At 38.8% G+C, this 13,206-nt stretch overlaps 1 protein-coding gene across 2 annotated transcripts in view; it reads left to right on the plus strand.

Moving 5' to 3' along the window:
* Positions 1–13,206, plus strand: part of KIF13B (kinesin family member 13B) — a 136,848-nt gene that overhangs the window by 92,500 nt on the left and 31,142 nt on the right. For both annotated transcript variants that reach the window (XM_030489419.1, XM_030489420.1), the window contains exons 25-32: positions 678–824; positions 3,273–3,302; positions 5,824–5,923; positions 6,295–6,421; positions 7,968–8,023; positions 9,324–9,448; positions 10,578–10,754; positions 12,285–12,377. In XM_030489419.1, the coding sequence (XP_030345279.1) occupies positions 678–824; positions 3,273–3,302; positions 5,824–5,923; positions 6,295–6,421; positions 7,968–8,023; positions 9,324–9,448; positions 10,578–10,754; positions 12,285–12,377 (855 nt within the window). The remainder of the gene's footprint in view (positions 1–677; positions 825–3,272; positions 3,303–5,823; positions 5,924–6,294; positions 6,422–7,967; positions 8,024–9,323; positions 9,449–10,577; positions 10,755–12,284; positions 12,378–13,206) is intronic.

Consider the following 13,206-nt stretch of genomic DNA (forward strand, 5'->3'; position numbering starts at 1 on the left):
CCTCTTTATTTGATCTTCCGGCCAACCACTCCTTTGTTCTTTGAATTCTACATGCATTAAATTGTTAATGCTTAACTGAGTAGTTAACATTTGTAAGTGATAAGCTATTGCCCAGAGAACACGAGGAATTAGTAAAAGTTAGATACAGGCTGAACCTCCAAAGTTCCCAACTCCTTTGATGATTTTTTGTTTTCCATTTTTTTTTTTCCCCTGTGGGTTTTATAAAGAACAGTTACTGTGCTGCACTGATGGCACCAGTGGGTAAGAATTTTCAGTCAAGCTCACTGAAATTCCAGTAGCTCACAAAATTAGACTATTTTCTCTCCTCTTTTATAGGTGGGGAAGAGACCCTATTTTCTGCCTTCAGAAGTATTACAAATAAATTACTATTAGTGTATGTTTTAAAAATCCTCCAAAAAAGTAAACTGGGAAGTTTCTGGATGCTGAACTTTTATTTTTCTGTAAATATATCAATCCTGTAAACATAAATCCTTGCAACAGAGGGATAACTCTTCAACACTGGGTCACTGAGGTTGCAATACTCGCTGTGTTCTTCGCAAAACAAAAACGTAATGGTGCTTGCGAATGACTGCCAGTAGAGGTCTCTCTGTCATTAAGCTTATGGTATTTTATATTCTTCTCTTTTTCTAAGTATTTCCGATTGTTTTTTTGGGCAGGGGCAATCTCGACGAATTCAGGTTGAAGTGAGATCTGTACAGGAATCTGGGACCTTGCCACTGATGGAGGAATCCATATTATCTGTTGGCATTGGTTGTGTTCAAATAAAACATGTCAAGTCACAAAAAGTACCTGAAAATTATCAGGTAAGTGTGAATATTTCCTGTCATCTACAGCTATTTCCAAGACATGTAAAAGCATAAAATGATGTCCTGTGTGGCACTTGGAGGCAACTCCATTAATTTAAGTATTTAGTTTGGTCTTGGGGGATATTTTTGTAACCAACTTCTTAAACATATAAAGCAATATTAAGAAGAATTGTCAGACTTGCCTTGATGGTGGTTTTAGGAATTAGTCAGGATAGTTTAAATCTAAACCTCTGTCTTTCTGGAAGTGTTACAGAAGATCTTTATCAGAAATCATTTTCCATGGCAAAATAATGTTTCTAAGACTACCTTCTGTGTCTTTTCTGGTTTTAGCATCTTTTTCCTATCCTTAAAAGCAGCACAGCCTTAACACACCATTCCAAGAAGAAAAGAAAACACCAAAGTTTCTAAAATTTATTAGGACTTTGTCCAGTAGACTTTATTTCAAATATTAGATATGGCAGCAATTTTATGTGCAACGTATATTCAAACAGTGTTGAGTTACAAATATTAGAATTATATGAACCAGTTTTTGACTCATAGTTAATGTTGGGCAGTTTGGCAACCCCAGAAGCACTGCATTTCATCTTAAACTGCAAGTATATTGATTTATTTTTAGGGATTGTCTTCTTGCAATCCTCCTATCAGTTTCTAGTGCAGTTTGACTTCTTCCCTCAACAGCTGCATTAAAATCTAGTCATTGCTCTGAGTGAGCAAGCCAAAATCTGGTACAGTAGCACAAGCAAGTCTCCAGACCTGTTTGGTTAGCTGCTCTGCTTGAGACAAGGCCAACTAAATGTCAGGTAGTTCTGGGGACATCTCCCAGCTTTCCATAATGTTTACCCTGTTGACAGAGTATGATTCAGTCTGTGTCTGCTCCTGTTTTTTTGCTTAATCAGTATTGTTTTCTCTTTAAGGCCTGAAGTAGTTAGGTTTTTTGCTGTTTCCTAACCTTAACAGCCCCTTGCCCCTTGCATGTCAGGGGTACAAAAAGGGGAATTTTTTCCATCTTTGCAGAAATCTCATGTTTCAGCAGCATCCTAGGCAGATTATTGCTTTCATTTCCCATTATACTTCTGCTAGCGATTCTACCTTCAGGCTTTTTTAGCTGCCTTTCAATCACAGCAGTTTTTGATACCCATGTCCTATAAAAAAAATAAACTGTTGTTTCTGTTTTACTCCTGAATGGAGCAAGCTTTTTAAGAGACTTTTCTCTCCCAAGACAGAGTGAATGATTCTTGCAGATTTTATTTGAAAGCTATTACGCACCTGCAACATACACATGCCTCTTTGAGCCTGTTTCAGAAGGGGACAAGTCCCAGGTGAACATCCTGTCTGTCTCACCCTGTTTCTTCCCCAGTGAATTCCTGATCTGTTGACCAGTTTCAGTTGTATCCCACAGAGCTGGCAATCCGCAAAGTAGCACATTCTTTCAAGAAGAAAGACTTAAGCTCCTCTTGAGAGAGAGACTAGTGAATTGTGGCTGACACTGATAACCCACATGGGAAAGGGCTGTTGAAAACCATGTTTTATTAGTCCTCTTTCTTACAATAGCCTTCTGACTTAAGCACCTGGATTTTTAGTCCCCTTATTAGCATTTCTCTGTCTCAAGTAAATCAGTATCTATGGAATATGAAAGATTTTCTAACGATCTTGAACTAAGAAAATGCTGTTCTATATGACTTTTTCATTTTAGCTTAGCTAAGATTTTGCTTTCGTTATTAGATACAAAAGTAGACTCCAGTGGCTTGTTGTTACTTAAATAGATCAGTAATAACTCCGTGAGGATTGGAGCCCTCATTGCTTCTCCATTCACTGTGAAGGAGTGGCAGTTGTGCTTACTCTCACTGCAAGTGGCTCTGCTTGTGATGAATGTAAGAGTGAAAGATGGTGTCTCCTATCAGAAAATAATGGAAATAAAAACGTCAAAAGTCTACATTGCGACTCCTGGTGTGACACAGTTATTCAAACTCCCTAACAATTGGCTTAGATGTTTACAATTTTTCCTCTGTAAATGCTACAGCAAGCTTACCCCAAATCCTTTATACCAGACTGATTTTTCAGTAGTTGTTGTAACATTGATACTGAAGTCTTACCAGCACATTTTTCTTTGCTGTGCTGGATCAACAGGTTTCAAGTTGTTTCACTAAAACTCCTATTTCTTTCTTAGGGCAATTCAAGTGTCCCACTTGCTTCCAATTGCGAAGGTTTCTAGTAGCTATATCTCTGTGATATTTTTCCGTTATAATTATTGGATTATTCTGGATGAGCTGATAGCAGCGAGTCTTTGGGATGTCATTGTGTTTTAATTCTATGATCATACTGTTGCTAAGTTCAGACTTTCATGTAAGACTGCTAATCTTGCTAAAATAGTTACACCTTTTGCATTCAGTGTGTATCCTGCTATCAAAAAAATTTAATGGCATGGTTTTATATTCTTTGACCTAGGAAGAAGAGGACGAAATGGACAGTTATCAGGTAGAAATTTTGAATCCTTTGTTTTTTCAAACTCAGTCATTTTCAGGTTAAAACACGTTAGAGGAGGATCAGTATTTTATCTTTCCTGTACTGGTTGGATATGCAGAGAGCCTATCTTCTGAAGAGACTAAAAGCTTAAGAATTGCTTTTATTGTTATGCTATTGTTATGCTATGCTGTTAGATTGTTACGCTACAAAGCTGCGTGGTGGATTAGAGAGGTGGAAGGGAAAGAGCAAGGAGCCTTAATGTGTATTTCCAAAACAAAATCCACTTGCTTTTCAGTTTTGGTGTTCTGTGAGAAGGAGTCTTCATTCTTGACAAACTGTGATATTGAGAGCAGCCCAATATAGATAGACTTGGGGGTGTTGGTTGATGAGAAGCTCAGCACGACCCAGCAGTGTGTGCTTGCAGCCCAGAAACCAACCTGTCCTGGGCTGCATCACCAGCAGCGTGACCAGCAGGTCGAGGGAGAGATTCTCTCCCTCTACTCCACTTTGGTGAGACACCCCCCCTGCAGTCCTGCGTTCAGCTCTGTGGCCCCGACATAAGAAGGAGCTGTTTGAGTTAGTCCAAGGGTTGTTTGCCTGGAGAAGAGAAGGGTCCAGGGAGACCTCAGAGCAGCTTGCAGCGCCTAAAGGGGCTGACAAGAAAGCTGGAGAGGGGCTTTTGACAAGGGCCTGTCGGGACAGGACAAGGGGGTCAGCTTTAAACTGACAGAGGGGAGATTGAGGTGAGATCTGAGGAGGAAGTTTTCCCTGTGAGGGTGTTGAGGCCCTGGCACAGGGTGCCCAGAGAAGCTGTGGCTGCCCCATCCCTGGCAGTGTTCAAGGCCAGGTCAGACAGGGCTTGGAGCAACCTGGTCTAGTGGAAGGTCTCCCTGCCCGTGGCAGTGGGATTGGAACTAGATGAGCTTTAAGACCCATTCCAACCCAAACCATTCTGTGATTCAATGAGGTTGTCCTGATTAAGAACAAGAATAGGCATAGCATTGTTGAATGTTGCAGTCAAATACTTTATGCTGTTTCATATTGTGAATGTGCTATGCATAGGAGAGCTGGAGTACACTGCATGGTCACCAACTCTTAGGTGAAGAAGGGGGATTCTGGTCCCGGAGCCCAAAGACGGCAGGGAAACCATTTTTTTCTATATAATGTCACAGTAACATGAGTCTTAAAGGGGAACTGAGGAGGTTCCCCTGATCAGGTACGGTATCTGTGATACCTTTCTCATCTTCTTGTGAATAACTTTACAAAAGCACATCATCGTTGTTACAGATCTCAACTTTGTATAATGAGAGCAACCAGAGATTTAGGTTTAATGCTCTCTGACAGATTCTGGAATACTTGTAGGGGTCTGCAGCTGAGTAGTACAACTGTAGTTTATAGTCTTGCATCCACCCATTTGTCTTGACAAAGTATGTGTTATACTTTGATGTGGAATGCATCTGAACTGCTGTAACAGAGGCTTGCCTGAAGGCATCCCAGATCTGATAGCTCATCTTTGTGGCACCCAACATGCTGCATGTAGAGTATCATTCATCATTTCTGAGCATTTCTACACAAGAGACAAATGAACTGAGTGTTCTTAAGGATACTGAGGTGGGGGTTTTTTGAAGGACATGAGCACTTCAGAAGAAATATTTTTAAAAGGTCTGATTGAAAATGCCAGGATTAGGGATAGTGGCATGATGCAGGGCAGGGATGGATTCCTAATACAAGGCTGCTAAACTGGGTGGGAATGGTGAGTGATGGATAAGGACTGGTGTTTCTAGCTTTGCCACAAGGCAGTAGTTAGTGAGTTTTAGACTAGTTTGAGGGCAAAGATGTATAAAACGCAGTTTTTTCAGCTGGGAAATACAGAATAACAGCTAGAGAAGGATGCCTCAAGCTGGCAAGCAAAAATAATTCAAATAAGATGTGACAAGTTAAGGATTTGGACCTGTGAAGAAAGGCTAAGAGAACTGGGGTTGTTTATCCTCAAGGAGAAGAAAAGGCTTAGATGGGATCTTGTCAATGTATGTACATGAGAAAGGGTAAAGAGGACAGAGCCAAGCTCTTCTCAGTGCTATCCAATTAATGGAGAAGAGGCAATGAGTTTGCACTTCACATAAGAAGTACAAACTCCTCTTTTTTTTAACCATGGTGGTGGTCAAAACACTGGAACAAGTTGCTTGGAGAGGTTGTGGAGTTTCCATCTCTGGTCAGATATTCAAATCTCAACTGGGCATAGCCCTGAGCAAGCTGCTGTGGTTGACCCTACTTTGGGCACAGAGCAGGGTTGGACTAGACAATCTCTGGAGAGGTCCTTTTCAGCCTCAGTTGTTCTCTGTTTCTGTTTAAGTCGTCCTGTGCAAAAAAAAGCAGGGAAGAGCTAAGTGATTCATTGGAGGTCTGCTCTGTCTGTCTTATTTGGTTCTTGGGTACAGGATGAGCTGAAATGTTGAGGAAATGTGTAAGCCACAAATAGGAAACCTTGGCTTTCCTGGGTCAATATTTATCATGAAAACTTTCTTCTCTACAGGACAGGGATTTGGAGAGGCTTCGTCGGAAATGGCTGTGTGCCTTAACAAAGCGGCAGGAGTATCTTGATCAGCAATTGCAAAAACTCGTTGGGAAGCCTGGTAAGCAAAACACTATTAATTGTAACAATAGTGATATGTTGAGAGGCATGCTCTCACACTTTTTATCTTAAAATAAAAATATATTGTAAATAAAATGAAACCTTAAAATAAAATGTATTGTAAAATTTAGAAAAGAAGTTAATGGAGAGTTGGATCCCTGAACTCACCAGTAATTTGCTTTCAGTGAAACTAAAGTTAGAGGCGCCTATATAAAATTGTTCTTGTATACTGCGTGTTTCTTCTTTGCGTGCTGAATATCTGAGCAGAGTGAGGTTTTATTCTATTCTGGCTGGTATAAGATCGCTGAGACATGATAAGGCACAGAGTAAGAAATTCTCTCTATTGTCTTGACTAACAACCTGCTTCTCCAGATAAAACAGAAGATGATGCAGATCGGGAGGCACAGCTTTTGGAGATGAGGCTAACACTCACTGAAGAAAGGAATGCTGTAATGGTTCCTTCTGCTGGCAGTGGGATTCCTGGAGCTCCAGCAGAGTGGTATGAACATACATTGCCATATGCAAGAACGAATGTAAAAATGATGCATGGCCTATTCCTAGCTTGGATCATTGCCATTTTTTGCTTTCCTTAATCTGGCCTCTGTACACCATATGAGCAAAGTTGTTAAAATTAGGCCTCTTGCTTAAATTATTTTATTAGGCTCTCCATCTGAAATGCAGAAATGCTATTTAGTAAACGATACTGTTATTGATCAGAGTGTAATTATGACCTTCTGAAAAAACAGGATCAATATTTATTACCATTGCACTTACCATTTTAAAAAATTAGCTAATATGTTAATTACCTAGTTCATTCTCTTAAAAGGCTGCTCCGTCATAATAAAACTGCATGTACAGGAGCATTTTGTGGCACTCTTGGTTTGAGCACAAAGTCTGTTTAGTCAGCAAGTGTTCCATGTAATTTTCTAAACATTAAAAATAGTAAGCTACACTAGACTTGAGATTGCTGTACTGTAGCAGCTGTGAGTAACAACTGCAGATAAGGAGGCAAGGTTGTTTCACTTCAAATCTTTTGTCTTCAGTTGCTTTCAACTTTGTGAAAATTTTTTCTGAGCAAACATCTAACAGCATTTATTGATGGAATGAGTGTCATGGAGTTTTAAGCTAAAGTTTGTTGAAGCTAGTAATTCTGAAACATGAAAATGGCAAATGCTTGCTGGAAACACATCCGCCTTCACATCGAACTGTTTAACTAGGTTTGAAAAGAGCAGAGCCGCAGGAAACTTCCTTGAGGAAAAATCAGTTTTGAACACATTCAGACCAGAGGAAATGTTTAGTGTTATTTTAGCACCATATATATTACAGAAGACTCCTGCTCTTGTTCACCATAAAGTTCATCAAGTCCAAGTTTGTCTTGAGATAGCTACCACCCTTTTTTACAGCTAAGATCACAACAAGAAACCTTAAAGTCTTCCATGCTTCATGTTACATTTTTATTTCCTAATTAATGTTGTGTGACTTTAACATGCTGGGCCAAGGACTATTTTGTTTTAAAAACAAACAAAACACCACCTATGTTACCCCTTCTTCCATGAAAGATACCTTAAATGGCAGCTTTGACTCTTAAATATGTGTGGTTTGTAACAAAGAGTTATAACTGTGTAGAGTAGCAGCATCAGTGTTAGTTTAAAAACTTTGACACTGGATGCTCTGATTCTCGCTCCGCTGTCTTCACTGCCATTACTGATGCAGAGGGGGTTGCATTTAATAAATGTGTGTGTCAGAGTAAATAAACTTAATTTTGCTATTAGCATTTTAGAGGGAGAAAACATCTCTGAAAGCAGAGGTCAAAGAATATAATAATTCTAAGAGAGCTAGGATAAAAGAAATGCGGATTTAGTTGAGTCTCTTGGAATCTGCACCAGTAAATTAAAATAAAACTGTTTGCCAATGTTATCAATAGTCTGGTTTAAAATGGCAGTTGTTCTGAATGTCATGTACTTGGGGCTTGTATCATAAGGTACGTGTGCTGGATAAATCTGTGTTAGTTTAAATGCTACCATTGTCCCTGTCTTCCATCTTAGGACTCCAGTGCCTGGTATGGAAACTCACATTCCAGTTATTTTCCTTGACTTGAATGGTAAGTGGTTCTTAAAATGACAGAGTGCTTTGAAACAAACTTTATACAACCAGTGGCATTATAGAATTTAAGCATGCTAATAAAATGAAGACATGCCTGGAATGGCAGGTGGATTAATTTGAGAGTGCACATTTTTCACTGAAACATTGTTTCATGTTTCAAAATACACAGCATTATATATGGGAGGACCATAGATTTTCATAATTACAATGTTTTTCATATTTCTTATAACTAAAATAGAAATAGTAAAATGAGTACCCCTGAGGGAGTGTACAAAAAAAGCAGTGTAAAGAAAAAATTATTGTTGGGAATATTCTTTCTGAGTTCTCAGAAGGATATAGCACTGATGCTATATCCTGTCATTTCTTTACTGATGACTTAGAAGAAAATGTGGAGTCACCGATAATCAGATCTGCATATCAAAAAACCACGGCATGATTAGCTCAAATTAGTTTACAGAGAGTGACCATGTGTGTTCCTTTAAACAATGTATTATCCAATACATCCAAATACAAGATCCAGTTCAAACAATGTATTTATCAGATGCTTCTACCAAAGATGGGAAATTTCAGCCAAGAAAGCAGCAACCCCAACATAATCCGGGAAGCCAGCAATGCCTAATCAGTTGAAAAAATTCTTGTTAAGATGTTTAAAAGAGGGTTAACACGTGTGTTAGAAGCATCAGGTGAGAGTGTGGAGGTGGCATTCTGCCTGTTATGAGGAGGTTTGTGCTGCAATGCTGTTTATGTTTATGGTTTGTGCACCTCACAAAGCACGTTGGTATATGAAATGGCTTCAGAGAGAAACTAGTTAATCATTCATAGTGAGAGACTCAAGCCAGAAGAGATTGAGCTGCTTCTCAGAAACCAGATGAAGGGTTTGTTTAATCATGATCTGTATTTTCACTTGTTTAACCATCAGCTTATCTTCATTTAAAAAAAAATCCACACCACCTAACTACTGCCAGATGAGCAATGTACTTGGTATGATTGAGCTGCAGTGCTGAAAACACACCTGTGGGCAAGGGGGGGGGATGTTTACAACTGAGGGAGAGTCCCACACAAAGAGGACTTTATAAGGCATGCTTAAGTCTGTGTTCCCAAATCTTTGTGCACACTTTCTCTATTGAAATGGAATTCTTTTTGAAGTGGAACAATGGAGGAGATTTTCTTTTGTAGATAAAGTGTAAGCCAAGCTGGGGAGTTAGTGATGAAAATGTGAATTTGTGACTTGCTAGATATTTTTAAAAAGGACAATTGCTTTGTGTCTCCTCACCTTCTGCATTCACTTCTCTTTCTAGCTGATGACTTCAGTTCCCAAGACAACCTTGATGACCCTGAAGCAGGTGGGTGGGATGCTACTCTTGTTGCAGAAGAGGAGGAGGAATTCTTTGAATTGCAGATTGTGAAGCATCATGATAGTGAGGTAAGCAGAGATGCAGGCCAGTATATTTAGTTTAGGAGTCTGTTAATTGTTCTCTCTTTATATTCAGATGTGAAAATAATGCATCAAAGACTGCATAGAAAATACACAACATTTGTTTCTTATATGACTGACTTTGTCTTTTCCAGGAGTATTCACTAGGAGTATAACCATGATTTGAAAAATAGTAAGACTGAAGAATATTTCTTCATCCAAATCCAAGCATTACAAAAGCTTCAGATTCTGAGTTTATGTTTAAAAACCAAAACAAAATCCCTTAGCAAATTAGAGGATGGAATACCCCAGCTGAAAAACCAATCGTCTTACCTGTTGTTACACTTAACATTTACCTGTGCATTGTTCCATCCATTATGCTCCATTTTGCCACATAGTTCAGAGTTTTACAACTTTACAATTGTTGATTTATGATTTTTGCTATTAGGCTTAGAATCTCTGATTTTTATTTTTTTTTTCCTTTACAATTTTGCTCCTTACTCTGAAATTTATTTCTTTTTATATTTTTAGAGGAGCTTTATTTCTGATGGGTTTGATAGGTTTGGGGTTTTTTTGTTTTGATTTGTTTTCAAAGCCTGGAAAGATGGCTACCAGGCCGTTTTTCTTATGGCTTGAATATAAACCATTTAAATATTCAGTAATACTTAACATACAAGAAGAGAAATTCCAGGTTTTGCCGTATTGCTAGAAATGTTTCTGCACAGTTATTTCTCACATGCAGACCAGAGTTTATGTGGTGTGATGGAAGATTTTCACTACAATCTCTGTTGCTCTCTGGTTTATGTTAATAAATTAAGCCAAATGGTCCTGTAGTTCTGCATATTTTATAGTTTATTTGCAATGATCCTGGGTATTCAAAGATCTTTTTTCAAGAGGAAATGTTCCAGGGTTTGAGCAAGTTGGCATTTTTAATCCCAGCGTCTTCATTTGACAAACTAATCTTGATTTTTAAATGGCCTCTTCTGAAGTGCAGGGATTTTTCTTCATAGGGAGTGAAATGGAGAAGCTGACTCTCAAAATTTATGTATTATGTATTTTTGTTAATTATGCTTAATTAATTACAGTTAATTATACACCTAATTATGCTTATTAGAGGATACATTTTTTTCCTTTGCAGGTGAAAGCAGAAGCCTCATGGGATTCCACAGTCCACGACTGTATCCAGCTCAGTAAAGGAACAGCAGCGGATGAAAGAGTTTACCTTATTGTGAGAGCCACTGTCCAGCTCAGCCATCCTGCAGAAATGCAATTAGTATTACGCAAGCGCATTTGTGTCAATGTGTATGGCAGACAGGTATGTCTTCTATAATCCTTCACACTTTTCATTCTGCCCCATGGTTATCACTGCTTGAAGAGGGGAAAGCTGTGATTTGTGCAATATGCTGCTGCTATGACTCTTATTTTCCTGTATCTACCTTCATCTCTGCCTGTATGGAAGCACCTTATCAATGTCATGCATCGAGACTTTCAGCTGCCAAGTAATTTTCATAGTATCTTTTATACTGTGGATGATAATGCAGCTTTTTTTTAAAGGCTCAGTGGCACCCAGGTGTGAGAGATTCGGTATTATTTGTATTAACTACTAAGTGCTTTATCCCGAATCACTGGAAAGAGTTAACTTCTCATGAGCTTGCAGTTTATGTTTTGCAAAAACTGTGCATCACAAGAAATCTATGTGTTTCCCTACTCCTATAATATGTTCACACATTACTGCTGATCATTTCTATCTATCCAGATATTTAGAGATAAACTAACAATAGTTGGAGCAGAGATTCCTTTGTGTAATTTGCCAAAGTTTATCACTCTGTCTCTTATGTTTTCCAATTGGCTTGTGCTCTACAACAATGTGTAGGTGAGGGCATGTTGTTTGATAAATGGGAAGCAGAAGGTTGTCATTGTATTTGCAGCATCTTGTTCTGGAAAATATTTAATTCTTGAGAAGGATGGTGAGGAAGAGTTCAGTGTTGTCTCAGAATCCGGCTTCCTCTAGCAGTAATAATAACAAAGCAGAAAGCCTGAATTATTATTCTGTTTGCACATCTGTAGTTAAAATCTGAAGCAAGAGCAGAAGAGGTGTGGTCACACCCTGAAACCCTGTTAGCAGCTCCGAATTGCCTTTACTGCTAGGAATAGAAGAACTTGGTGCTTCAAGCAGGCAAAACCATTTTCTCGGGAAGAGACCAGTGAATTTTTTTGTCATAGAATGGAAGAGTATATTCAATAGGGAAATTGAGCATGCCAGTAATTACAGTTGTGTTAAGTCTTCATCAATTGTTTGCTATGGATTTAGTCAATTATGTGTTTTACTTTTATTCAACACAGAATCTTTGGCTTTCTTGCTAGGTTTCTAAAAATCCTCATCAATAACCTTTCCTGGGTGTTCGTCTCAGCAGCATCTCTGAATGACTCATCTCTGCATTAATTCAACAGTCCAGTTCTTAACCCTGCAAGGCGCCAAGTCAGCATAAACAATGACCATGCTGCCTTAAATCATTCTTCATAACGATCTCTTTGGTCAAGAATTTTAAGTCTGTACTTGTCAATATTCAAGACAAGTCACCCAGGGCTCTATAAAAAAAACCCACACCACTTCTAGAACTAGCAAATGCTTTGTGTGCTGGTTAAATGGTCACCTTGCAATGAAGGAAGTTAATCCTTTCTCCGTATCTAAAATACAGACAAGCAAATTACGTATTTATTGGCTAGTTTTTGGGGTTTGGACTTCTTTCATTGTAAACTATATTTATTTCATTTAAAATACGTTAAACCATGTTTTCCTTGAAGAAATATTTCTTTCTTTTTTTTTGTTTTCCCCTCTCCATAGGGTTTTGCACAGAGTTTCCTCCGAAGAATGTCTCACCGAAGTTCCATTCCTGGCTGTGGTGTCACTTTTGAGATAGTCTCAAATATTCCAGAGGTGAATAAGAAATCACAGTATCTGAAATTGGCTAAGAGCCTCTAAATTTCTGATTTTTCCTCTATTTTGAGCATGCCAGCTCTTGCTGCTGCAAGCATAAACTCTGGTTCTTATAAAAGATTAAGCGTATTCCTTTCCATGCTGTGACTTCGCAGCAACCTGTGTGTTATCAGTGTGACTATGTATTTTGTTGAGTGAGCATCTATTTGCTGAGGTCCTTGAGGAAACATTTTAGAAACAGAGAAAAAGTGGGAGTAAAGATGAGTAGGTTGAAGTGCCTAATGTAGGGAGCATGAGAATATGTAAAAAATAACAAAGTGGCTTTTTCGAAGTAATGTCTTTATGCAACTCTTGATTCCTAAGCATGTTCATAGTTAGAATCTAATCCTTTCCTTACAAACAGATGCTCTATCAGAGCACTTGTGAAAACATTAACACATGAAGAGCCAAAAAGGCTGATTGCTGCCTGACTCTGCCTTTTATGTTCTGCTGTAGTTAGCACGCAGTGTTGAAATGTTTCTCAAGCAATATTCTATTTTTTTTCTTGCCAGTCACTTGAAATTTTGTTTTCTTCACAGGATAGCAAATGTGTTTGAGCACTTTTTAATTATGAAATTCTTCCCTGTGAGGGTGGTGAGGCCCTGGCAAAGGTTGCCCAGAGAAGCTGTGGCTGCCCCATCCCTGGCAGTGTCCAAGGCCAGGTTGGACGAGGCTTTGAGCAACCTGGTCTAGCGGAAGGTGTCCCTGCCCATGGCAGGGGGTTGGAACTAGATGAGCTTTAAGGTCCCTTCTAACCCAAACTATTCTGTGATCATATGAAATACCTGAA

Source organism: Strigops habroptila, chromosome 6, assembly GCF_004027225.2.
Source record: "Strigops habroptila isolate Jane chromosome 6, bStrHab1.2.pri, whole genome shotgun sequence".
Lineage (NCBI taxonomy): Eukaryota > Metazoa > Chordata > Aves > Psittaciformes > Psittacidae > Strigops > Strigops habroptila.